This window comes from Monodelphis domestica, chromosome 1 (genome assembly GCF_027887165.1).
Source record: "Monodelphis domestica isolate mMonDom1 chromosome 1, mMonDom1.pri, whole genome shotgun sequence".
In the NCBI taxonomy this organism is placed as follows: domain Eukaryota; kingdom Metazoa; phylum Chordata; class Mammalia; order Didelphimorphia; family Didelphidae; genus Monodelphis; species Monodelphis domestica.
Window position 1 is genome coordinate 315,108,162 of NC_077227.1, and position 27,356 is coordinate 315,135,517.

At 53.6% G+C, this 27,356-nt stretch overlaps 1 protein-coding gene across 1 annotated transcript in view; it reads left to right on the forward strand.

Annotated features, from left to right (window-relative positions):
- AHNAK2 (AHNAK nucleoprotein 2) overlaps positions 1-25,494 on the forward strand; it is a 135,269-nt gene extending 109,775 nt beyond the window's left edge. The window contains exon 7 of the mRNA XM_056811169.1: positions 1,707-25,494. Within this exon, the coding sequence (XP_056667147.1) occupies positions 1,707-24,593 (22,887 nt within the window). The 3' untranslated portion in view covers positions 24,594-25,494. The remainder of the gene's footprint in view (positions 1-1,706) is intronic.
- The last annotated feature ends 1,862 nt before the right edge of the window (positions 25,495-27,356 follow it).

A 27,356-nucleotide genomic window follows, 5' to 3' on the forward strand; every position in this document is an offset into this window, starting at 1 on the left:
CAGTATAATACCTGAGTTAGCTTCCTACAATGTTGACAGGTTAAGTGATAATTATAATAATGATAATTTCTAATATGTACATAATGCCTATTATGTACCAGGCATTGTACATTTAAGTACTTGATAATTAATGTCTTTTAATCCTTCTAACAACCTGGGATAGAGATATTATTATGATCCAGTTTTATAGATGATAAAACTGAGGCAGAGCATATGACTTTTCCAGGGTCATGCAGCTAGTAAGTATCTGAAATCAGATTTAAACTCGGGTCTTCCTGACCAAGTCCAGGACTCTATCTACTGTGCCACCTAGCTGCCTGTTGTACCATCTGCCTGTCCTCTATCCAGAAGTGGATTCAGATCCTGACTCTGATATAAACTGGCTGGGTGACCTTGGATAAATCCCTTGCCTTCTCAGTCTTCTAGATGACTCTAAGGGTAAGGTAACTTGCGTCAGAGGAAGGACTTTCCTCATCTAGTAGTTCCCTATACCGACAAAATTTTAAGTCCAGGTCCTATTCCTGTTCTTCCTCTGTGAAATGGATGTGCTAGTATTTGCTCTGACCTACCTCTTATGATTTTAAAGTTAATACAATTATACTTACTTGCCTTTTGGCTTGCTGAAGCTTTAGTTAGAAAGACATAATGTCTATCAAAATGGATCGTCATAAAGATTCCAGCGCCATGTTCATCAGAATGATGAACTCTTGCTAGGGGAGGCTAATCTTGCCACTCTCAAGTGCTTCAGAAAAGCAAACTGATCCTTCCTTTGTTTATGCTTCTGGAAGACGTGTAAGATGTCTTGGCATCACCCCAAATTCTCACCACAAGGTAAAAGGTAGACTCCTTTTGAATGTTGTAGGCAGGCAAAATATGTACATGTTACAGTTGCTTGCCTGCAAAAATCATTCTTTGTTGATCAGAATCTTATCTTGTAACTTGGCTTTGTCATTTTCAATAGTATCAGAAGGTTCAACCTCAAGGTCCTTGTGAGCACCTGCTTTGTGGCATTGGGTTCACCTGCAGAGAGAGAGAAGGTAAAAATGATGGTCAGTGGAGGACAGGGAGATGGATCAGTGTATGGAAAGCCAGGCCTGGATCTGGCCTCAGATACTTCCTAGCCAGGTGACCTTGGACAAGTCACTTATCCCCCATTGCCAGCCCTTAATACTCTTCTGCTTGAGAACTAATACATAAGGTAAGAGTTAGAGAGAGAGAGAGAGAGAGAGAGAGAGAGAGAGAGAGAGAGAGAGAGAGAGAGAGAGAGAGAGAGAGAGAGAGAGAAATGATGGTCAGACCCAGCAGATGGGAAGCAGGTATGGTCTACCACAAAGCTCAAACTGTGAACATACTCTGCTTAATAAACTTTAAAACAATGTATAAAATAAGATATTAGAATTTGTTGGTGCCTGAAGAAACTGTAGAGATTATACAGTTCAATTTCTTAATTTTAAGGAAGTTCAGAGAGATGATGGTGTCACAAATTTATTAAAGCAACAGAGGCAAAATTTGAACCCAGGACCTTTGATTCTAAATCCTGAGCTCTTTCCACTATGCACCATGATACTCATGATGTGCCCTCTTGTAGGAATGGAATGTTCTTTATATCAGCATTGCTTTGGGCTATTTGACAACAGACCACCCAATTCCTGGTCCCTAATGGAAATGAAGATAGTAAACTAACAGGGTAATCTTTTCTCAATCAGGGTGAAGGTCTTACAGATGGAACAATGGAAACTTCAGAAAAGACACTTGAAGAAGAGGACAAAGAGAAGTTAATAGTTAAACCCAGAACAGGGAGGAGCCAGCGGCCAAAGAAAGAGAGATTATCATGGCCCAAATTTCAGGCAAAGAAAACCAAGAAGGTTGTGAGCCACCGTAGGTCTCATAGCACATCAGATGCTTGTGAGGGCAGAGCCCCTGACCTTTCCCCAACAAGTACGGATACTGAATTACATATCCCCAAAGAGGAGACATATCTAAAAGAGAAGAAAGATAGTGGGAGGAAGAGAAAGTTCCTGAACATTGGATTTAGAATGAACCGTAAACCTGAAACAGATGACAAGATTCTAAAGGCAGGTCCAAAAATAGCAGAGGCTAGAACCAAAATAGCAAAAGAGAGCCAAAGGATCCTTTTGGATATACAGGACCCAGAAATGGAACTGGACAGGGCAGAATCCCAGGGTATAGCTGGAATCCCAGAGTACTTGGAAAGTGGGGATAATAGGTTAAAGCTACAGCTCCATGGTGATCCTAGAACAAAGAAACAGGAAGATATGGCATCAGACAGTGGGGCTGAAATAGGAATCCCAACCTCTGTCTCTGGAACATTCACTGGGCCTCATGTGTCTCTGAGAGGCAGAAGAAAAAAATTGGACTATACAGCAGACACCACAAAGGACACAGTGAGTGGAAGAAAATATGCATCACAGACTGGAAAAGAAACAAGAGAAAGACTAGAAGATGCTTCTTTTGGTGTTCGAGGGCTGGAAATTGGAATTGCCAAGTTAACACTTCAGGAGCCTCAGGAGGAACTGGGCAAAGGCTATGAAACACCAGAGATAAGAGTAAAAATACCAACTTTGCAAACCCCCAAATTTGGCTTTTCCAAAGGAAAAGTGCCTGAGGCTAAAGTAAGTCTCTCTGGGCATGAATGGGAACAATCTCTTGGAAGCATCAATGTGAATCAGGGGGAGATATACATGGAAGCCAAGGCTGAGAAGGATGTCTCCCTACCAGATGTGACTGAAGCAATGAGAAAGATATCTGTAGAGACTCCCAGCCTAGATCACACCAGCTACAGCATCTCTGAGATTTCAGACTGGAAGGTCGAGACACCCAGCATGAAAATATCCCAAATATCCAAAATGGATGCTAGCATACCTAAAGTGGACATTACCATTCCTAGTACAGATGTGTCCTTGCCAAAGTTTGGAGTAGAAGGTTCAGGAACAGGAATAGAGGGAGTGAAAATGGAAGGAGACATCAAAATGGGGGACAAGGATATGGAGGGTAAAGACAGCAAGTTCAAAATGCCAAAATTTAAGATGCCATCATTTGGATGGTCTCCAGGCAAAGAAAAAAAAGGCTCTGTAGAAGTATCTTTACCAAAAAGAGATGTGGATGTACCAAAGGCTTCCATAAAGAAAGGAGACAAAGGTGACCTAAGAATATCACTCACACCAGCAGAAATCCCAGGCATAGACAAAGATTTCACTATGAAAAAGAATGAGAAAGAAGTCAATGTGGATGATGGAGGTATGGGAATTAAGGAACCAAATGTTCAGATGCCCAGTATCAAAGTGCCACAAGAATTGAAAGGAGACACCAAGGGACCAAAGATAGATGTCACCATACCAAGTATGGATATATCATTACCCAAGGTTGAATTGAAAAAGCAAGACACTAGAAAAGAATCAGAAAGAGTGAATTTGGCAGGTGAAGTAACAATGAGAGAAAAGGAGAGTGATCACAAAGAAAGTAAATTCAAAATGCCCAGATTCTCCATGCCAGGGTTTGGATGGGGAGTTAGTAAGGATATAGGATCTTCTGTGGATAGTGAAAGCACCATAAAACAGCCGAAAATGACTGTCATGTCTCATACTGAGGAAAAAAGTACTACAAACAAAAAACAACCAGGGTTTGATATAAATGTGGAAATCAAAGAAGGAAAAATGGAAAAAGTAAATATAAAAGAAATAGAAATTGATAAACAAATAAAAGTAGGAGAAATAGAATCACGGGATGAAAAAGGAACACATGGAAGTATGGGAATAAAACAACACATGCCAAAGATGCAAATACCAGGAATGAAAATACCCCAAATGCCCAAAGCAGACATCAAAGGCCCCAAAGTGGACATCACCATGCCCAGTATGGACGGGTCCCTGCCCCAGGGCAAGGTCGACATCAAGAGCCCCGACCTGGAGGTGGAGGGCGTCAAGCTGGAAGGGGACATCAAGCTGGGTGACAAGGACGCGGAGGGCAAGGACAGCAAGTTCAAGATGCCCAAATTTAAGATGCCATCCTTTGGCGTTTCTGTTCCCAGCAAGGAAGGGTCAGCCTCTGTGGACGTGAGCCTGCCCAAGGCCGACGTGGACGTGGCCCTTCCCTCCGTAAAGGGCGAGGTCAAGGCTGGCGACCTGAGTGTGGAGCTGCCCTCAGTGGAGGTGGACGTCAAAGGGGTGGCCATTGAGGCCCACGTGCCCGAGGCCGAAGCCGAGCTTGGCGACCTGAAAGGGAAGGCAGGCAGTGCCGGCATCAAAGGCCATTTGCCCAAGGTCCACATGCCCAGCATCAAAATGCCCCAATTGCCCAAAGCAGACATCAAAGGCCCCAAAGTGGACCTCACCATGCCCAGTGTGGACGTGTCCCTGCCCAAGGGCAAGGTCGACATCAAGAGCCCCGACCTGGAGGTGGAGGGCGTCAAGCTGGAAGGGGACATCAAGCTGGGTGACAAGGACGCGGAGGCCAAGGACAGCAAGTTCAAGATGCCCAAATTTAAGATGCCATCCTTTGGCGTTTCTGTTCCCAGCAAGGAAGGGTCAGCCTCTGTGGACGTGAGCCTGCCCAAGGCCGACGTGGACGTGGCCCTTCCCTCCGTAAAGGGCGAGGTCAAGGCTGGCGACCTGAGTGTGGAGCTGCCCTCAGTGGAGGTGGACGTCAAAGGGGTGGCCATTGAGGCCCACGTGCCCGAGGCCGAAGCCGAGCTTGGCGACCTGAAAGGGAAGGCAGGCAGTGCCGGCATCAAAGGCCATTTGCCCAAGGTCCACATGCCCAGCATCAAAATGCCCCAATTGCCCAAAGCAGACATCAAAGGCCCCAAAGTGGACGTCACCATGCCCAGTGTGGACGTGTCCCTGCCCAAGGGCAAGGTCGACATCAAGAGCCCCGACCTGGAGGTGGAGGGCGTCAAGCTGGAAGGGGACATCAAGCTGGGTGACAAGGACGCGGAGGGCAAGGACAGCAAGTTCAAGATGCCCAAATTTAAGATGCCATCCTTTGGCGTTTCTGTTCCCAGCAAGGAAGGGTCAGCCTCTGTGGACGTGAGCCTGCCCAAGGCCGACGTGGACGTGGCCCTTCCCTCCGTAAAGGGCGAGGTCAAGGCTGGCGACCTGAGTGTGGAGCTGCCCTCAGTGGAGGTGGACGTCAAAGGGGTGGCCATTGAGGCCCACGTGCCCGAGGCCGAAGCCGAGCTTGGCGACCTGAAAGGGAAGGCAGGCAGTGCCGGCATCAAAGGCCATTTGCCCAAGGTCCACATGCCCAGCATCAAAATGCCCCAATTGCCCAAAGCAGACATCAAAGGCCCCAAAGTGGACCTCACCATGCCCAGTGTGGACGTGTCCCTGCCCAAGGGCAAGGTCGACATCAAGAGCCCCGACCTGGAGGTGGAGGGCGTCAAGCTGGAAGGGGACATCAAGCTGGGTGACAAGGACGCGGAGGGCAAGGACAGCAAGTTCAAGATGCCCAAATTTAAGATGCCATCCTTTGGCGTTTCTGTTCCCAGCAAGGAAGGGTCAGCCTCTGTGGACGTGAGCCTGCCCAAGGCCGACGTGGACGTGGCCCTTCCCTCCGTAAAGGGCGAGGTCAAGGCTGGCGACCTGAGTGTGGAGCTGCCCTCAGTGGAGGTGGACGTCAAAGGGGTGGCCATTGAGGCCCACGTGCCCGAGGCCGAAGCCGAGCTTGGCGACCTGAAAGGGAAGGCAGGCAGTGCCGGCATCAAAGGCCATTTGCCCAAGGTCCACATGCCCAGCATCAAAATGCCCCAATTGCCCAAAGCAGACATCAAAGGCCCCAAAGTGGACGTCACCATGCCCAGTGTGGACGTGTCCCTGCCCAAGGGCAAGGTCGACATCAAGAGCCCCGACCTGGAGGTGGAGGGCGTCAAGCTGGAAGGGGACATCAAGCTGGGTGACAAGGACGCGGAGGGCAAGGACAGCAAGTTCAAGATGCCCAAATTTAAGATGCCATCCTTTGGCGTTTCTGTTCCCAGCAAGGAAGGGTCAGCCTCTGTGGACGTGAGCCTGCCCAAGGCCGACGTGGACGTGGCCCTTCCCTCCGTAAAGGGCGAGGTCAAGGCTGGCGACCTGAGTGTGGAGCTGCCCTCAGTGGAGGTGGACGTCAAAGGGGTGGCCATTGAGGCCCACGTGCCCGAGGCCGAAGCCGAGCTTGGCGACCTGAAAGGGAAGGCAGGCAGTGCCGGCATCAAAGGCCATTTGCCCAAGGTCCACATGCCCAGCATCAAAATGCCCCAATTGCCCAAAGCAGACATCAAAGGCCCCAAAGTGGACCTCACCATGCCCAGTGTGGACGTGTCCCTGCCCAAGGGCAAGGTCGACATCAAGAGCCCTGACCTGGAGGTGGAGGGCGTCAAGCTGGAAGGGGACATCAAGCTGGGTGACAAGGACGCGGAGGGCAAGGACAGCAAGTTCAAGATGCCCAAATTTAAGATGCCATCCTTTGGCGTTTCTGTTCCCAGCAAGGAAGGGTCAGCCTCTGTGGACGTGAGCCTGCCCAAGGCCGACGTGGACGTGGCCCTTCCCTCCGTAAAGGGCGAGGTCAAGGCTGGCGACCTGAGTGTGGAGCTGCCCTCAGTGGAGGTGGACGTCAAAGGGGTGGCCATTGAGGCCCACGTGCCCGAGGCCGAAGCCGAGCTTGGCGACCTGAAAGGGAAGGCAGGCAGTGCCGGCATCAAAGGCCATTTGCCCAAGGTCCACATGCCCAGCATCAAAATGCCCCAATTGCCCAAAGCAGACATCAAAGGCCCCAAAGTGGACCTCACCATGCCCAGTGTGGACGTGTCCCTGCCCAAGGGCAAGGTCGACATCAAGAGCCCCGACCTGGAGGTGGAGGGCGTCAAGCTGGAAGGGGACATCAAGCTGGGTGACAAGGACGCGGAGGGCAAGGACAGCAAGTTCAAGATGCCCAAATTTAAGATGCCATCCTTTGGCGTTTCTGTTCCCAGCAAGGAAGGGTCAGCCTCTGTGGACGTGAGCCTGCCCAAGGCCGACGTGGACGTGGCCCTTCCCTCCGTAAAGGGCGAGGTCAAGGCTGGCGACCTGAGTGTGGAGCTGCCCTCAGTGGAGGTGGACGTCAAAGGGGTGGCCATTGAGGCCCACGTGCCCGAGGCCGAAGCCGAGCTTGGCGACCTGAAAGGGAAGGCAGGCAGTGCCGGCATCAAAGGCCATTTGCCCAAGGTCCACATGCCCAGCATCAAAATGCCCCAATTGCCCAAAGCAGACATCAAAGGCCCCAAAGTGGACGTCACCATGCCCAGTGTGGACGTGTCCCTGCCCAAGGGCAAGGTCGACATCAAGAGCCCCGACCTGGAGGTGGAGGGCGTCAAGCTGGAAGGGGACATCAAGCTGGGTGACAAGGACGCGGAGGGCAAGGACAGCAAGTTCAAGATGCCCAAATTTAAGATGCCATCCTTTGGCGTTTCTGTTCCCAGCAAGGAAGGGTCAGCCTCTGTGGACGTGAGCCTGCCCAAGGCCGACGTGGACGTGGCCCTTCCCTCCGTAAAGGGCGAGGTCAAGGCTGGCGACCTGAGTGTGGAGCTGCCCTCAGTGGAGGTGGACGTCAAAGGGGTGGCCATTGAGGCCCACGTGCCCGAGGCCGAAGCCGAGCTTGGCGACCTGAAAGGGAAGGCAGGCAGTGCCGGCATCAAAGGCCATTTGCCCAAGGTCCACATGCCCAGCATCAAAATGCCCCAATTGCCCAAAGCAGACATCAAAGGCCCCAAAGTGGACGTCACCATGCCCAGTGTGGACGTGTCCCTGCCCAAGGGCAAGGTCGACATCAAGAGCCCCGACCTGGAGGTGGAGGGCGTCAAGCTGGAAGGGGACATCAAGCTGGGTGACAAGGACGCGGAGGGCAAGGACAGCAAGTTCAAGATGCCCAAATTTAAGATGCCATCCTTTGGCGTTTCTGTTCCCAGCAAGGAAGGGTCAGCCTCTGTGGACGTGAGCCTGCCCAAGGCCGACGTGGACGTGGCCCTTCCCTCCGTAAAGGGCGAGGTCAAGGCTGGCGACCTGAGTGTGGAGCTGCCCTCAGTGGAGGTGGACGTCAAAGGGGTGGCCATTGAGGCCCACGTGCCCGAGGCCGAAGCCGAGCTTGGCGACCTGAAAGGGAAGGCAGGCAGTGCCGGCATCAAAGGCCATTTGCCCAAGGTCCACATGCCCAGCATCAAAATGCCCCAATTGCCCAAAGCAGACATCAAAGGCCCCAAAGTGGACCTCACCATGCCCAGTGTGGACGTGTCCCTGCCCAAGGGCAAGGTCGACATCAAGAGCCCCGACCTGGAGGTGGAGGGCGTCAAGCTGGAAGGGGACATCAAGCTGGGTGACAAGGACGCGGAGGGCAAGGACAGCAAGTTCAAGATGCCCAAATTTAAGATGCCATCCTTTGGCGTTTCTGTTCCCAGCAAGGAAGGGTCAGCCTCTGTGGACGTGAGCCTGCCCAAGGCCGACGTGGACGTGGCCCTTCCCTCCGTAAAGGGCGAGGTCAAGGCTGGCGACCTGAGTGTGGAGCTGCCCTCAGTGGAGGTGGACGTCAAAGGGGTGGCCATTGAGGCCCACGTGCCCGAGGCCGAAGCCGAGCTTGGCGACCTGAAAGGGAAGGCAGGCAGTGCCGGCATCAAAGGCCATTTGCCCAAGGTCCACATGCCCAGCATCAAAATGCCCCAATTGCCCAAAGCAGACATCAAAGGCCCCAAAGTGGACGTCACCATGCCCAGTGTGGACGTGTCCCTGCCCAAGGGCAAGGTCGACATCAAGAGCCCCGACCTGGAGGTGGAGGGCGTCAAGCTGGAAGGGGACATCAAGCTGGGTGACAAGGACGCGGAGGGCAAGGACAGCAAGTTCAAGATGCCCAAATTTAAGATGCCATCCTTTGGCGTTTCTGTTCCCAGCAAGGAAGGGTCAGCCTCTGTGGACGTGAGCCTGCCCAAGGCCGACGTGGACGTGGCCCTTCCCTCCGTAAAGGGCGAGGTCAAGGCTGGCGACCTGAGTGTGGAGCTGCCCTCAGTGGAGGTGGACGTCAAAGGGGTGGCCATTGAGGCCCACGTGCCCGAGGCCGAAGCCGAGCTTGGCGACCTGAAAGGGAAGGCAGGCAGTGCCGGCATCAAAGGCCATTTGCCCAAGGTCCACATGCCCAGCATCAAAATGCCCCAATTGCCCAAAGCAGACATCAAAGGCCCCAAAGTGGACGTCACCATGCCCAGTGTGGACGTGTCCCTGCCCAAGGGCAAGGTCGACATCAAGAGCCCCGACCTGGAGGTGGAGGGCGTCAAGCTGGAAGGGGACATCAAGCTGGGTGACAAGGACGCGGAGGGCAAGGACAGCAAGTTCAAGATGCCCAAATTTAAGATGCCATCCTTTGGCGTTTCTGTTCCCAGCAAGGAAGGGTCAGCCTCTGTGGACGTGAGCCTGCCCAAGGCCGACGTGGACGTGGCCCTTCCCTCCGTAAAGGGCGAGGTCAAGGCTGGCGACCTGAGTGTGGAGCTGCCCTCAGTGGAGGTGGACGTCAAAGGGGTGGCCATTGAGGCCCACGTGCCCGAGGCCGAAGCCGAGCTTGGCGACCTGAAAGGGAAGGCAGGCAGTGCCGGCATCAAAGGCCATTTGCCCAAGGTCCACATGCCCAGCATCAAAATGCCCCAATTGCCCAAAGCAGACATCAAAGGCCCCAAAGTGGACGTCACCATGCCCAGTGTGGACGTGTCCCTGCCCAAGGGCAAGGTCGACATCAAGAGCCCCGACCTGGAGGTGGAGGGCGTCAAGCTGGAAGGGGACATCAAGCTGGGTGACAAGGACGCGGAGGGCAAGGACAGCAAGTTCAAGATGCCCAAATTTAAGATGCCATCCTTTGGCGTTTCTGTTCCCAGCAAGGAAGGGTCAGCCTCTGTGGACGTGAGCCTGCCCAAGGCCGACGTGGACGTGGCCCTTCCCTCCGTAAAGGGCGAGGTCAAGGCTGGCGACCTGAGTGTGGAGCTGCCCTCAGTGGAGGTGGACGTCAAAGGGGTGGCCATTGAGGCCCACGTGCCCGAGGCCGAAGCCGAGCTTGGCGACCTGAAAGGGAAGGCAGGCAGTGCCGGCATCAAAGGCCATTTGCCCAAGGTCCACATGCCCAGCATCAAAATGCCCCAATTGCCCAAAGCAGACATCAAAGGCCCCAAAGTGGACGTCACCATGCCCAGTGTGGACGTGTCCCTGCCCAAGGGCAAGGTCGACATCAAGAGCCCCGACCTGGAGGTGGAGGGCGTCAAGCTGGAAGGGGACATCAAGCTGGGTGACAAGGACGCGGAGGGCAAGGACAGCAAGTTCAAGATGCCCAAATTTAAGATGCCATCCTTTGGCGTTTCTGTTCCCAGCAAGGAAGGGTCAGCCTCTGTGGACGTGAGCCTGCCCAAGGCCGACGTGGACGTGGCCCTTCCCTCCGTAAAGGGCGAGGTCAAGGCTGGCGACCTGAGTGTGGAGCTGCCCTCAGTGGAGGTGGACGTCAAAGGGGTGGCCATTGAGGCCCACGTGCCCGAGGCCGAAGCCGAGCTTGGCGACCTGAAAGGGAAGGCAGGCAGTGCCGGCATCAAAGGCCATTTGCCCAAGGTCCACATGCCCAGCATCAAAATGCCCCAATTGCCCAAAGCAGACATCAAAGGCCCCAAAGTGGACCTCACCATGCCCAGTGTGGACGTGTCCCTGCCCAAGGGCAAGGTCGACATCAAGAGCCCCGACCTGGAGGTGGAGGGCGTCAAGCTGGAAGGGGACATCAAGCTGGGTGACAAGGACGCGGAGGGCAAGGACAGCAAGTTCAAGATGCCCAAATTTAAGATGCCATCCTTTGGCGTTTCTGTTCCCAGCAAGGAAGGGTCAGCCTCTGTGGACGTGAGCCTGCCCAAGGCCGACGTGGACGTGGCCCTTCCCTCCGTAAAGGGCGAGGTCAAGGCTGGCGACCTGAGTGTGGAGCTGCCCTCAGTGGAGGTGGACGTCAAAGGGGTGGCCATTGAGGCCCACGTGCCCGAGGCCGAAGCCGAGCTTGGCGACCTGAAAGGGAAGGCAGGCAGTGCCGGCATCAAAGGCCATTTGCCCAAGGTCCACATGCCCAGCATCAAAATGCCCCAATTGCCCAAAGCAGACATCAAAGGCCCCAAAGTGGACGTCACCATGCCCAGTGTGGACGTGTCCCTGCCCAAGGGCAAGGTCGACATCAAGAGCCCCGACCTGGAGGTGGAGGGCGTCAAGCTGGAAGGGGACATCAAGCTGGGTGACAAGGACGCGGAGGGCAAGGACAGCAAGTTCAAGATGCCCAAATTTAAGATGCCATCCTTTGGCGTTTCTGTTCCCAGCAAGGAAGGGTCAGCCTCTGTGGACGTGAGCCTGCCCAAGGCCGACGTGGACGTGGCCCTTCCCTCCGTAAAGGGCGAGGTCAAGGCTGGCGACCTGAGTGTGGAGCTGCCCTCAGTGGAGGTGGACGTCAAAGGGGTGGCCATTGAGGCCCACGTGCCCGAGGCCGAAGCCGAGCTTGGCGACCTGAAAGGGAAGGCAGGCAGTGCCGGCATCAAAGGCCATTTGCCCAAGGTCCACATGCCCAGCATCAAAATGCCCCAATTGCCCAAAGCAGACATCAAAGGCCCCAAAGTGGACGTCACCATGCCCAGTGTGGACGTGTCCCTGCCCAAGGGCAAGGTCGACATCAAGAGCCCCGACCTGGAGGTGGAGGGCGTCAAGCTGGAAGGGGACATCAAGCTGGGTGACAAGGACGCGGAGGGCAAGGACAGCAAGTTCAAGATGCCCAAATTTAAGATGCCATCCTTTGGCGTTTCTGTTCCCAGCAAGGAAGGGTCAGCCTCTGTGGACGTGAGCCTGCCCAAGGCCGACGTGGACGTGGCCCTTCCCTCCGTAAAGGGCGAGGTCAAGGCTGGCGACCTGAGTGTGGAGCTGCCCTCAGTGGAGGTGGACGTCAAAGGGGTGGCCATTGAGGCCCACGTGCCCGAGGCCGAAGCCGAGCTTGGCGACCTGAAAGGGAAGGCAGGCAGTGCCGGCATCAAAGGCCATTTGCCCAAGGTCCACATGCCCAGCATCAAAATGCCCCAATTGCCCAAAGCAGACATCAAAGGCCCCAAAGTGGACGTCACCATGCCCAGTGTGGACGTGTCCCTGCCCAAGGGCAAGGTCGACATCAAGAGCCCCGACCTGGAGGTGGAGGGCGTCAAGCTGGAAGGGGACATCAAGCTGGGTGACAAGGACGCGGAGGGCAAGGACAGCAAGTTCAAGATGCCCAAATTTAAGATGCCATCCTTTGGCATTTCTGTTCCCAGCAAGGAAGGGTCAGCCTCTGTGGACGTGAGCCTGCCCAAGGCCGACGTGGACGTGGCCCTTCCCTCCGTAAAGGGCGAGGTCAAGGCTGGCGACCTGAGTGTGGAGCTGCCCTCAGTGGAGGTGGACGTCAAAGGGGTGGCCATTGAGGCCCACGTGCCCGAGGCCGAAGCCGAGCTTGGCGACCTGAAAGGGAAGGCAGGCAGTGCCGGCATCAAAGGCCATTTGCCCAAGGTCCACATGCCCAGCATCAAAATGCCCCAATTGCCCAAAGCAGACATCAAAGGCCCCAAAGTGGACCTCACCATGCCCAGTGTGGACGTGTCCCTGCCCAAGGGCAAGGTCGACATCAAGAGCCCCGACCTGGAGGTGGAGGGCGTCAAGCTGGAAGGGGACATCAAGCTGGGTGACAAGGACGCGGAGGGCAAGGACAGCAAGTTCAAGATGCCCAAATTTAAGATGCCATCCTTTGGCGTTTCTGTTCCCAGCAAGGAAGGGTCAGCCTCTGTGGACGTGAGCCTGCCCAAGGCCGACGTGGACGTGGCCCTTCCCTCCGTAAAGGGCGAGGTCAAGGCTGGCGACCTGAGTGTGGAGCTGCCCTCAGTGGAGGTGGACGTCAAAGGGGTGGCCATTGAGGCCCACGTGCCCGAGGCCGAAGCCGAGCTTGGCGACCTGAAAGGGAAGGCAGGCAGTGCCGGCATCAAAGGCCATTTGCCCAAGGTCCACATGCCCAGCATCAAAATGCCCCAATTGCCCAAAGCAGACATCAAAGGCCCCAAAGTGGACCTCACCATGCCCAGTGTGGACGTGTCCCTGCCCAAGGGCAAGGTCGACATCAAGAGCCCCGACCTGGAGGTGGAGGGCGTCAAGCTGGAAGGGGACATCAAGCTGGGTGACAAGGACGCGGAGGGCAAGGACAGCAAGTTCAAGATGCCCAAATTTAAGATGCCATCCTTTGGCGTTTCTGTTCCCAGCAAGGAAGGGTCAGCCTCTGTGGACGTGAGCCTGCCCAAGGCCGACGTGGACGTGGCCCTTCCCTCCGTAAAGGGCGAGGTCAAGGCTGGCGACCTGAGTGTGGAGCTGCCCTCAGTGGAGGTGGACGTCAAAGGGGTGGCCATTGAGGCCCACGTGCCCGAGGCCGAAGCCGAGCTTGGCGACCTGAAAGGGAAGGCAGGCAGTGCCGGCATCAAAGGCCATTTGCCCAAGGTCCACATGCCCAGCATCAAAATGCCCCAATTGCCCAAAGCAGACATCAAAGGCCCCAAAGTGGACGTCACCATGCCCAGTGTGGACGTGTCCCTGCCCAAGGGCAAGGTCGACATCAAGAGCCCCGACCTGGAGGTGGAGGGCGTCAAGCTGGAAGGGGACATCAAGCTGGGTGACAAGGACGCGGAGGGCAAGGACAGCAAGTTCAAGATGCCCAAATTTAAGATGCCATCCTTTGGCGTTTCTGTTCCCAGCAAGGAAGGGTCAGCCTCTGTGGACGTGAGCCTGCCCAAGGCCGACGTGGACGTGGCCCTTCCCTCCGTAAAGGGCGAGGTCAAGGCTGGCGACCTGAGTGTGGAGCTGCCCTCAGTGGAGGTGGACGTCAAAGGGGTGGCCATTGAGGCCCACGTGCCCGAGGCCGAAGCCGAGCTTGGCGACCTGAAAGGGAAGGCAGGCAGTGCCGGCATCAAAGGCCATTTGCCCAAGGTCCACATGCCCAGCATCAAAATGCCCCAATTGCCCAAAGCAGACATCAAAGGCCCCAAAGTGGACCTCACCATGCCCAGTGTGGACGTGTCCCTGCCCAAGGGCAAGGTCGACATCAAGAGCCCCGACCTGGAGGTGGAGGGCGTCAAGCTGGAAGGGGACATCAAGCTGGGTGACAAGGACGCGGAGGGCAAGGACAGCAAGTTCAAGATGCCCAAATTTAAGATGCCATCCTTTGGCGTTTCTGTTCCCAGCAAGGAAGGGTCAGCCTCTGTGGACGTGAGCCTGCCCAAGGCCGACGTGGACGTGGCCCTTCCCTCCGTAAAGGGCGAGGTCAAGGCTGGCGACCTGAGTGTGGAGCTGCCCTCAGTGGAGGTGGACGTCAAAGGGGTGGCCATTGAGGCCCACGTGCCCGAGGCCGAAGCCGAGCTTGGCGACCTGAAAGGGAAGGCAGGCAGTGCCGGCATCAAAGGCCATTTGCCCAAGGTCCACATGCCCAGCATCAAAATGCCCCAATTGCCCAAAGCAGACATCAAAGGCCCCAAAGTGGACCTCACCATGCCCAGTGTGGACGTGTCCCTGCCCAAGGGCAAGGTCGACATCAAGAGCCCCGACCTGGAGGTGGAGGGCGTCAAGCTGGAAGGGGACATCAAGCTGGGTGACAAGGACGCGGAGGGCAAGGACAGCAAGTTCAAGATGCCCAAATTTAAGATGCCATCCTTTGGCGTTTCTGTTCCCAGCAAGGAAGGGTCAGCCTCTGTGGACGTGAGCCTGCCCAAGGCCGACGTGGACGTGGCCCTTCCCTCCGTAAAGGGCGAGGTCAAGGCTGGCGACCTGAGTGTGGAGCTGCCCTCAGTGGAGGTGGACGTCAAAGGGGTGGCCATTGAGGCCCACGTGCCCGAGGCCGAAGCCGAGCTTGGCGACCTGAAAGGGAAGGCAGGCAGTGCCGGCATCAAAGGCCATTTGCCCAAGGTCCACATGCCCAGCATCAAAATGCCCCAATTGCCCAAAGCAGACATCAAAGGCCCCAAAGTGGACCTCACCATGCCCAGTGTGGACGTGTCCCTGCCCAAGGGCAAGGTCGACATCAAGAGCCCCGACCTGGAGGTGGAGGGCGTCAAGCTGGAAGGGGACATCAAGCTGGGTGACAAGGACGCGGAGGGCAAGGACAGCAAGTTCAAGATGCCCAAATTTAAGATGCCATCCTTTGGCGTTTCTGTTCCCAGCAAGGAAGGGTCAGCCTCTGTGGACGTGAGCCTGCCCAAGGCCGACGTGGACGTGGCCCTTCCCTCCGTAAAGGGCGAGGTCAAGGCTGGCGACCTGAGTGTGGAGCTGCCCTCAGTGGAGGTGGACGTCAAAGGGGTGGCCATTGAGGCCCACGTGCCCGAGGCCGAAGCCGAGCTTGGCGACCTGAAAGGGAAGGCAGGCAGTGCCGGCATCAAAGGCCATTTGCCCAAGGTCAACATGCCCAGCATCAAAATGCCCCAATTGCCCAAAGCAGACATCAAAGGCCCCAAAGTGGACCTCACCATGCCCAGTGTGGACGTGTCCCTGCCCAAGGGCAAGGTCGACATCAAGAGCCCCGACCTGGAGGTGGAGGGCGTCAAGCTGGAAGGGGACATCAAGCTGGGTGACAAGGACGCGGAGGGCAAGGACAGCAAGTTCAAGATGCCCAAATTTAAGATGCCATCCTTTGGCGTTTCTGTTCCCAGCAAGGAAGGGTCAGCCTCTGTGGACGTGAGCCTGCCCAAGGCCGACGTGGACGTGGCCCTTCCCTCCGTAAAGGGCGAGGTCAAGGCTGGCGACCTGAGTGTGGAGCTGCCCTCAGTGGAGGTGGACGTCAAAGGGGTGGCCATTGAGGCCCACGTGCCCGAGGCCGAAGCCGAGCTTGGCGACCTGAAAGGGAAGGCAGGCAGTGCCGGCATCAAAGGCCATTTGCCCAAGGTCCACATGCCCAGCATCAAAATGCCCCAATTGCCCAAAGCAGACATCAAAGGCCCCAAAGTGGACGTCACCATGCCCAGTGTGGACGTGTCCCTGCCCAAGGGCAAGGTCGACATCAAGAGCCCCGACCTGGAGGTGGAGGGCGTCAAGCTGGAAGGGGACATCAAGCTGGGTGACAAGGACGCGGAGGGCAAGGACAGCAAGTTCAAGATGCCCAAATTTAAGATGCCATCCTTTGGCGTTTCTGTTCCCAGCAAGGAAGGGTCAGCCTCTGTGGACGTGAGCCTGCCCAAGGCCGACGTGGACGTGGCCCTTCCCTCCGTAAAGGGCGAGGTCAAGGCTGGCGACCTGAGTGTGGAGCTGCCCTCAGTGGAGGTGGACGTCAAAGGGGTGGCCATTGAGGCCCACGTGCCCGAGGCCGAAGCCGAGCTTGGCGACCTGAAAGGGAAGGCAGGCAGTGCCGGCATCAAAGGCCATTTGCCCAAGGTCCACATGCCCAGCATCAAAATGCCCCAATTGCCCAAAGCAGACATCAAAGGCCCCAAAGTGGACCTCACCATGCCCAGTGTGGACGTGTCCCTGCCCAAGGGCAAGGTCGACATCAAGAGCCCCGACCTGGAGGTGGAGGGCGTCAAGCTGGAAGGGGACATCAAGCTGGGTGACAAGGACGCGGAGGGCAAGGACAGCAAGTTCAAGATGCCCAAATTTAAGATGCCATCCTTTGGCGTTTCTGTTCCCAGCAAGGAAGGGTCAGCCTCTGTGGACGTGAGCCTGCCCAAGGCCGACGTGGACGTGGCCCTTCCCTCCGTAAAGGGCGAGGTCAAGGCTGGCGACCTGAGTGTGGAGCTGCCCTCAGTGGAGGTGGACGTCAAAGGGGTGGCCATTGAGGCCCACGTGCCCGAGGCCGAAGCCGAGCTTGGCGACCTGAAAGGGAAGGCAGGCAGTGCCGGCATCAAAGGCCATTTGCCCAAGGTCCACATGCCCAGCATCAAAATGCCCCAATTGCCCAAAGCAGACATCAAAGGCCCCAAAGTGGACGTCACCATGCCCAGTGTGGACGTGTCCCTGCCCAAGGGCAAGGTCGACATCAAGAGCCCCGACCTGGAGGTGGAGGGCGTCAAGCTGGAAGGGGACATCAAGCTGGGTGACAAGGACGCGGAGGGCAAGGACAGCAAGTTCAAGATGCCCAAATTTAAGATGCCATCCTTTGGCGTTTCTGTTCCCAGCAAGGAAGGGTCAGCCTCTGTGGACGTGAGCCTGCCCAAGGCCGACGTGGACGTGGCCCTTCCCTCCGTAAAGGGCGAGGTCAAGGCTGGCGACCTGAGTGTGGAGCTGCCCTCAGTGGAGGTGGACGTCAAAGGGGTGGCCATTGAGGCCCACGTGCCCGAGGCCGAAGCCGAGCTTGGCGACCTGAAAGGGAAGGCAGGCAGTGCCGGCATCAAAGGCCATTTGCCCAAGGTCCACATGCCCAGCATCAAAATGCCCCAATTGCCCAAAGCAGACATCAAAGGCCCCAAAGTGGACCTCACCATGCCCAGTGTGGACGTGTCCCTGCCCAAGGGCAAGGTCGACATCAAGAGCCCCGACCTGGAGGTGGAGGGCGTCAAGCTGGAAGGGGACATCAAGCTGGGTGACAAGGACGCGGAGGGCAAGGACAGCAAGTTCAAGATGCCCAAATTTAAGATGCCATCCTTTGGCGTTTCTGTTCCCAGCAAGGAAGGGTCAGCCTCTGTGGACGTGAGCCTGCCCAAGGCCGACGTGGACGTGGCCCTTCCCTCCGTAAAGGGCGAGGTCAAGGCTGGCGACCTGAGTGTGGAGCTGCCCTCAGTGGAGGTGGACGTCAAAGGGGTGGCCATTGAGGCCCACGTGCCCGAGGCCGAAGCCGAGCTTGGCGACCTGAAAGGGAAGGCAGGCAGTGCCGGCATCAAAGGCCATTTGCCCAAGGTCCACATGCCCAGCATCAAAATGCCCCAATTGCCCAAAGCAGACATCAAAGGCCCCAAAGTGGACCTCACCATGCCCAGTGTGGACGTGTCCCTGCCCAAGGGCAAGGTCGACATCAAGAGCCCCGACCTGGAGGTGGAGGGCGTCAAGCTGGAAGGGGACATCAAGCTGGGTGACAAGGACGCGGAGGGCAAGGACAGCAAGTTCAAGATGCCCAAATTTAAGATGCCATCCTTTGGCGTTTCTGTTCCCAGCAAGGAAGGGTCAGCCTCTGTGGACGTGAGCCTGCCCAAGGCCGACGTGGACGTGGCCCTTCCCTCCGTAAAGGGCGAGGTCAAGGCTGGCGACCTGAGTGTGGAGCTGCCCTCAGTGGAGGTGGACGTCAAAGGGGTGGCCATTGAGGCCCACGTGCCCGAGGCCGAAGCCGAGCTTGGCGACCTGAAAGGGAAGGCAGGCAGTGCCGGCATCAAAGGCCATTTGCCCAAGGTCCACATGCCCAGCATCAAAATGCCCCAATTGCCCAAAGCAGACATCAAAGGCCCCAAAGTGGACCTCACCATGCCCAGTGTGGACGTGTCCCTGCCCAAGGGCAAGGTCGACATCAAGAGCCCCGACCTGGAGGTGGAGGGCGTCAAGCTGGAAGGGGACATCAAGCTGGGTGACAAGGACGCGGAGGGCAAGGACAGCAAGTTCAAGATGCCCAAATTTAAGATGCCATCCTTTGGCGTTTCTGTTCCCAGCAAGGAAGGGTCAGCCTCTGTGGACGTGAGCCTGCCCAAGGCCGACGTGGACGTGGCCCTTCCCTCCGTAAAGGGCGAGGTCAAGGCTGGCGACCTGAGTGTGGAGCTGCCCTCAGTGGAGGTGGACGTCAAAGGGGTGGCCATTGAGGCCCACGTGCCCGAGGCCGAAGCCGAGCTTGGCGACCTGAAAGGGAAGGCAGGCAGTGCCGGCATCAAAGGCCATTTGCCCAAGGTCCACATGCCCAGCATCAAAATGCCCCAATTGCCCAAAGCAGACATCAAAGGCCCCAAAGTGGACGTCACCATGCCCAGTGTGGACGTGTCCCTGCCCAAGGGCAAGGTCGACATCAAGAGCCCCGACCTGGAGGTGGAGGGCGTCAAGCTGGAAGGGGACATCAAGCTGGGTGACAAGGACGCGGAGGGCAAGGACAGCAAGTTCAAGATGCCCAAATTTAAGATGCCATCCTTTGGCGTTTCTGTTCCCAGCAAGGAAGGGTCAGCCTCTGTGGACGTGAGCCTGCCCAAGGCCGACGTGGACGTGGCCCTTCCCTCCGTAAAGGGCGAGGTCAAGGCTGGCGACCTGAGTGTGGAGCTGCCCTCAGTGGAGGTGGACGTCAAAGGGGTGGCCATTGAGGCCCACGTGCCCGAGGCCGAAGCCGAGCTTGGCGACCTGAAAGGGAAGGCAGGCAGTGCCGGCATCAAAGGCCATTTGCCCAAGGTCCACATGCCCAGCATCAAAATGCCCCAATTGCCCAAAGCAGACATCAAAGGCCCCAAAGTGGACGTCACCATGCCCAGTGTGGACGTGTCCCTGCCCAAGGGCAAGGTCGACATCAAGAGCCCCGACCTGGTGGTGGAGGGCGTCAAGCTGGAAGGGGACATGAAGCTGGGTGACAAGGACGCGGAGGGCAAGGACAGCAAGTTCAAGATGCCCAAATTTAAGATGCCATCCTTTGGCGTTTCTGTTCCCAGCAAGGAAGGGTCAGCCTCTGTGGACGTGAGCCTGCCCAAGGCCGACGTGGACGTGGCCCTTCCCTCCGTAAAGGGCGAGGTCAAGGCTGGCGACCTGAGTGTGGAGCTGCCCTCAGTGGAGGTGGACGTCAAAGGGGTGGCCATTGAGGCCCACGTGCCCGAGGCCGACGCCGAGCTTGGCGACCTGAAAGGGAAGGCAGGCAGTGCCGGCATCAAAGGCCATTTGCCCAAGGTCCACATGCCCAGCATCAAAATGCCCCAATTGCCCAAAGCAGACATCAAAGGCCCCAAAGTGGACGTCACCATGCCCAGTGTGGACGTGTCCCTGCCCAAGGGCAAGGTCGACATCAAGAGCCCCGACCTGGAGGTGGAGGGCGTCAAGCTGGAAGGGGACATCAAGCTGGGTGACAAGGACGCGGAGGGCAAGGACAGCAAGTTCAAGATGCCCAAATTTAAGATGCCATCCTTTGGCGTTTCTGTTCCCAGCAAGGAAGGGTCAGCCTCTGTGGACGTGAGCCTGCCCAAGGCCGACGTGGACGTGGCCCTTCCCTCCGTAAAGGGCGAGGTCAAGGCTGGCGACCTGAGTGTGGAGCTGCCCTCAGTGGAGGTGGACGTCAAAGGGGTGGCCATTGAGGCCCACGTGCCCGAGGCCGAAGCCGAGCTTGGCGACCTGAAAGGGAAGGCAGGCAGTGCCGGCATCAAAGGCCATTTGCCCAAGGTCCACATGCCCAGCATCAAAATGCCCCAATTGCCCAAAGCAGACATCAAAGGCCCCAAAGTGGACGTCACCATGCCCAGTGTGGACGTGTCCCTGCCCAAGGGCAAGGTCGACATCAAGAGCCCCGACCTGGAGGTGGAGGGCGTCAAGCTGGAAGGGGACATCAAGCTGGGTGACAAGGACGCGGAGGGCAAGGACAGCAAGTTCAAGATGCCCAAATTTAAGATGCCATCCTTTGGCGTTTCTGTTCCCAGCAAGGAAGGGTCAGCCTCTGTGGACGTGAGCCTGCCCAAGGCCGACGTGGACGTGGCCCTTCCCTCCGTAAAGGGCGAGGTCAAGGCTGGCGACCTGAGTGTGGAGCTGCCCTCAGTGGAGGTGGACGTCAAAGGGGTGGCCATTGAGGCCCACGTGCCCGAGGCCGAAGCCGAGCTTGGCGACCTGAAAGGGAAGGCAGGCAGTGCCGGCATCAAAGGCCATTTGCCCAAGGTCCACATGCCCAGCATCAAAATGCCCCAATTGCCCAAAGCAGACATCAAAGGCCCCAAAGTGGACGTCACCATGCCCAGTGTGGACGTGTCCCTGCCCAAGGGCAAGGTCGACATCAAGAGCCCCGACCTGGAGGTGGAGGGCGTCAAGCTGGAAGGGGACATCAAGCTGGGTGACAAGGACGCGGAGGGCAAGGACAGCAAGTTCAAGATGCCCAAATTTAAGATGCCATCCTTTGGTGTTTCTTCTCCAAGCAAGAAAATTGTAACCCCTGTGGCAGTCAGCTTACCCAAGGGAGATGTTGTTAAGTCTCTTTCTTCCTCAAAGTGTCAGGTGAAGGTTGATGATCTGAGTATGGAGGTCGAGGTCCCCTCAGTGCCCATTGATACAGAAGTCTTATTAGACTCTGATTCATTTGTTCCTGAGGAAGAAGTCAAATTTGGTGTACTCGAGGTTACAAGTGACACAAGTAATATCAAAGATCATTTGCCAGAGGTTCAATTTCCAGGAATTAAAGTGCCCCAAATATCAAAATGTGATCCCAACGTTCCGATGGCTGACATTATCACACCCACCTTTGATTTCTCTCAATCCAAAGATTTAGTTAATATCACTGTCCCTGAAATTGATGTGGCTGCAGTCAGTGTTGAAGGGGACCGTACTCTTGTTGAGAAAGAGTTTGATGGAAAACAATCTAAGTTTAAAATTCCCAAATTTAAAATGCCTTCATTTGGTTCCTCTCACCGGAAGATATCTAAGTCATCAGTAGACACTCATATGCCCCCTGCTGATATAGAGTTTTCTGAAACTTCTACTGAATGTACAGTTAAGGAACCTGATTTGAGCTCCTCATCCTTCCAAGGTGCTTCTGTCCTTAAAGATCCAAATTCAAAAATTGAAACCAGCAAACTCAAACTCCAGATGCCCAAACTGACCCTTCCTAGTCTTGGTTTCTCTAAGGGTGATGGTAAAATTTCCAAGACCAGTGTAAATCTTGGTGTATGTCAACCAGAGGTCCTTAGCTCCACTGTGGATGCATCCCTTCCCACCATTCCTGCAACTGTTGATAGAACCTCTGTTGAGGCTCCCTGCTTTGATATCCCTGTTCTAGAAACAGACACACAAAATATTGTCTCCAAAGTCCCAGTGTCCAGTGTCACAGTGCCTAAATCTGATTCTCAGTGTCCTCAGTTTGAAGGGAGCCTTCAGGCAATCAATGTGAAAAATTTCAGTGTCAAACCTGACTCAGAGGCCAGCATTTCTGAACCTGGGACTCTGGAAATGGACCAGGATATGAACCTTGCATTTTCTAGTTCATCTGACACACATGAAAGGCATATGCATTTTCCTGGGGTTATGCTTCCAGGTTTGACTTCTACTAAGATTAACATAAGTGGCCACCACACAGAATCTGCCAAAACTATAGTGAAGGAGGATATCACCCTCACCAAGTACCAAGTAACTCTTCCCATGTCAGAATCTCATGATGCCACTTCCCTCCCCCATTCTGATACCTTCAATATTTTGGAGGGACATTCCCTTTGCCTGAAGGGAGAGGGAGAAGAGCTAGAAGTTTCAGCTGACATAGAAAATGAGAGAGTACAGGCTCTTCCTTACACCCCTGCTGGAGTGATTAAATTTCCCAGGTTTCACAAACCAAAATTTGGGGTTTCTGTCTCCAAGCCCTTGGATATCTCTTACTCTCAAGAACCTCACAAGGTGGCAGCAGATGTGATGGCCCATGAGGTACCACTTGCACCAGCAACAGATGGAAGAAAAGAAGAGGAGATTCCCACTGAAGGGCAAGAGAGTTGGTTCAAAATGCCCAAGTTCCGAATGCCAAGTTTTGGACGCTCATCCTCAAAGGAAAAAAAAGTGGTGCTTGATACAGAAGTAGTGCCAGTTGTGGTTCCTGCTGCCCTGACACAGAGTGAAATACAAGTCCCTGAAGGTCCTGACCTAGGGAAGGCCACTGCTCAGGAGCCATCGGTTGATAAGGGGAGTGGCAAAGATCAGACTGCCCTTCCAGATGTTCACATGCCCGAACTTGGTTCCTTAGTTGCTCAAGCCAAGAGCCACAACATCCATATTTCCATACCAAAATTGGAGGCAAATGTGTCTCAACCGTCTCCTAAAGCAGACATAGGGCTAGTAGCCCTGGAAACAGAAACATATGCAGATGTGCTAAAACGCAACATTGATGACAAAGGCTTAAAACTGTGCCAGCCTACAGCTGGGATATTGGATTCAACAATTTCTGTGTCAGAGGTCAGGGTCCCCTCTGGAGAAAACTCTGTGTCTGTTCTGATGCCCAGCCTAAGATTTTCCACTAGTGAAATGAAGGCTGATGGCACTGTAGGCTTCTCTAAGCCAGAAATGTATCTTCCCCCAACAGAAGGGCCTATTAAATTCAAGGCCTCAAGTACTGAAATACCATCTCAAGTTTCTGTTATTGAAACAGGCCGAGTCTGGGAAGGCTCTGTATTGACTGTTAAATTTCCCAAATTACAAGTCCCCAAATTTACCTTCCAAGCCCCCAGTACAGAGTCTGACATTTTCATTCCTCAAGTGAGAGAAATAGCGTGCCCTGAGACAGACATCGAGATAGCAGTTCATAAAGAAAGTCCCGAAGAATGGAGTGCCAAAGTCCTCAAAGCAGTCTCTGAGGTTCCTCCTCAGCCAAGCCCTGACCCAGTAAGACCTCCAAAGGACCTTGCTCTCACCTCAATAGCCTCTCCCATTTCCAAGGTCAAGGTCCATATTCAGGGTGCCCATATAGAAAGCCAAGAGGTCACTGTAGAAAGTCGAGTGACTTGTGAACATGGTGAGCTCCCAAGACGAGAGACCTTTTCCACTCAGATAGTGAGAGCCTCTGAGATCCCTCCATCTGGTATTCAAACACCTTCTTATGGGTTTTCCCTGCTGAAGGTAAAGATCCCTGAATCGCACATTAATCTGGATGTGTCAGGTAAGGAACCAGAAACCCTTAGATATACAAGTTCTGCATTCAAGATGCAAGACACCTCAGAAGAGAGTTTGAGAAAAGATGAATCAGGAGTAGACACAGTAGATTTATCACTAGAAGGGGAACTACAGCCTGAAACAGGAGAACCATATGAAATCATCTCTTCTAGTGCCAATTTGCCAAAACTGAAAACATTTACATTTGAAGTTCACTCTTCCCATCAATATGTAGACAGCTATTCTGATGAGGAGCCTGCAGAAATTCTGGAATTTCCTCCTGAAGATACCCATGGTCAAACACCACCAGATGAAGAAGAAAAGGAGCAAAAGGTCCAACTGGAAAGTAAAAAGTCTTCTGGTCTATTCCGATTTTGGCTTCCAAACATTGGGTTTTCTTCTTCCACTGATGCGTCAAATTCAGATTCCAAAGCTGAAGTCTCAAAGTCAGTACCAATAGAAACCCAGCCAGAAGCCAGATCAGACATTGAACTTCCTAAGAAATCAGAGAAAACTGGCTGGTTCCGATTTCCCAAATTGGGATTCTCTTCTTCCCCAGCCAAGAAGAGTGAGGCAGAGGAAAGTGAGGCAGAGCCCACTAAGGCAGGATCACAGGAGGAAGCCGAGCAGACAGTCACTTTCTTTGATGCACAGGAAACATTATCCCCAGAAGACAAAGAAGGGAGTGAAGCTATCACTAGCACCAACAAAGATGATATTCAAGATACTAGTGCCCTAATTACATCTTCTGCAAGAACTGAATTAATCTTACTAGAGCAGGAAGGAAAAACTACAGGAAGAACAGTTTCTGGACCTGTGGCCAAATGAAAGGTAAAGTGGGTTTTCTTAGCCATCCAAAGAGAGACTGACAAATCAAATCTAAACGCTAAGCCAATAAGAAAGACCTATCCAGACTGCACTTGTCCCTCCGCGTCAGTTCAGAAAACTGAACATAAAAACCAGTGAGAACACTACATAGTTATCCTTTTGCTGCCCAATGGCTATGCTCCAGCTGGAACTGAGCATGATGGTGTCCGTTGCCCCAGAAGCAAGCCACACATTCTTGAGAGAAGGAAGGCCTTCACATCTGGGCAGAGTTCATTGTGACTGAATATGGGCTAGACCCCAAGAAACAAAAACTGAAGGAAAGATTGGTGAAGTACCATCTTTGGAAACTCGCCAATAAAATATAAGTGCTAGCTCTTTAGTGGAAAGGTCTATATGGTCACTTGGGAGAAGGGAGGTCCAATTGTTTGTTAGTTTTTTTTCTGTCCTGCTGCTGCTACTGCTTTCTGGTGGAAAAATCTATTATTCTTTTAGGTAGGGCCAAAATGTATTCCATGGGGTCACCTTTCCCACAGGACAAAGCTGCTTTCTCTTTCTGTTAGAAGTCCTCTCTATGTCAAACTTCAGAAACCTGAGAGGGCAAAGATACATGTGGTGGGGATGAAAGGGAGAGAAGAGATCAGGCTGTGGACAAATATGGGTGGAATACAGCAGTTAAGTGGCTTTTAGAGGGCAAGATAGGCAGATGAGAGGATGACAAAGCATCTGGGAATTGTCTCTATCAGATTTTTCTAGGAAAAAACAGTTGAAGATGGTCCTTTGGCTGTATCTGTGACCCTCTCACCTGAATTGGCCATTTCTGTGGTTCACAGCCTTCCTACTTATGATGTGTATGAGGCATTGAATGAAAACCTCCACAAGAGAAATAAATACTATAACACCATTGTTGGTACTTCTTATTGTTTCTGTTTCAGGGGGTGGGTGGGAAAGGAAGGTAGGCTCAAACCACCCTTCTTCTGGTCTCTCTTCCCCTCCCCCATTCCTCTTCTATTCACCTTGGTAAGAGACTGGCTCAACAAAACTTTGAAAAGTCAGCATTAGGTTTCATGGTATCTAGTGGTGACCACTCCTTTCCCCAGAGATGCCATCAAACTTATTAACTTTGGGATGAAGGTACCTTCTCTCTAATACCTTACCATTGTATGCTTGGGTCCAACCCAAACATATTACTTTTGTTTTTATATACACTTTTCATTTTCCTAATATATGTGTCTCCTCCTCGGCTCCCCTTATAAGAATAGTCATTAAAATTTTTTTTCAATATCATTTATTTTAGTGATAAACCAAAACCCCCAATCATATACCCATATAAACAAATGATAAATCATGTTTTTCTTCTGTGTTTCTACACCCACAGTTCTTTCTCTTGAGGTGGATAGCATTCTTTCTCATAAACCCCTCCAGATTGTTCTGAATTGCTATCAGTAGGAAAGTCTATTTCATTTGATAGTCCCACAATGTTTCCGTTACTGTGTACAATGTTCTCCTGGTTCTGCTTATTTCACTCCATATCAGTTAATGGAGGTCTTTCCAGTTCATATAGAAATCAAGCAGTTCATCATTCCTTTCTGCACAATAGTATTCCATCACTATCATATACCACAATTTGTTTGGCCATCCCCCAATCGAAGGGCATCCCCTCGTTTTCCAATTTTTTGCAACTACAAAGAGGGTAGCTATGAATATTTTTATACAGATTCTTTCCCATTTTGTTTATCTCTTTGGGGTACAAAGCCTCTAGTGGTATTGCTGGATCAAAGGACATGCAAGGAATAATCATTTTTAAATGAAAAGAGAAACATTAAAAGTTTAGCCCAAACTAGCTGATAACTTTAATGGAATCTAATAGCATATGCAATATCCCACTTCCATAGGACCCTACCTTTGCAAAGAAGGGAGGTAGGTACATTTTTTCAACTCTTCTTCCAGATTAAGCTTGGTCATTTTAATAGTTAGGATTTGTTTAGCACTTTAAATTTTGCAAAGTACTTTACATTTGTTAACTCATTTGACTCTTAAAACAACCCTGTCTGGTGGTTGCGATTATTACTCCTATTTGCTTTTGTTTTCTTTAACAGATAAAGAAACTAAGGCACAGCTAGCAGATGTCTAAAGCAGGCTCCAAACTCCAGGTCTCCCTGACTCCCATTTCAGCACTTTAACCACTGTGACCTAGCTTCTAAGTACAGAATACTGTTTGATCAAGTACACTTTCAAAAAAATTTTCTTTATCTTAGCTACCAAGGCTCCCCTAAGACAATGCCACAAAAGAAATGAGTGCAAAGGGAGTATGTTTAAATTCCCTGCAGGAAAATCTTAGATGAATCAGTTCTCCTCCATGGGCCTCAGAATCCTTCTTTGTAAATTGAGAATATTGGACCTAATCATTTCAAAGAGTCCTTCCAAGACTAATGTTCTGTGTTCCATGTCTCTTGATGAAGCCAAACCTTAAAGAACCACCCCTGCTACATGGTAGTGGAGGAAAGGCTTGCTGATCATGAGGCTGGTATCTGACATTCTCCCAGAATTGCAGGCAGGTCCCAGAGCACTAAGTGATTGGCAGCATTTACCTTAGATTTGCCAATATGAAGCTGCCAGGGATCAGCATAAACCCAGCACTGATTCCTTCCTCAGTCAAGGTGAGGTGAGACCAAGGACTCAATCCCTGCCTCTCTTAGGAGCCCTGAGCTCTGTGTTCTTTCTTCAAAGGGCCTTCACATCCTCTGTCTTCAGTACTCTCATTCA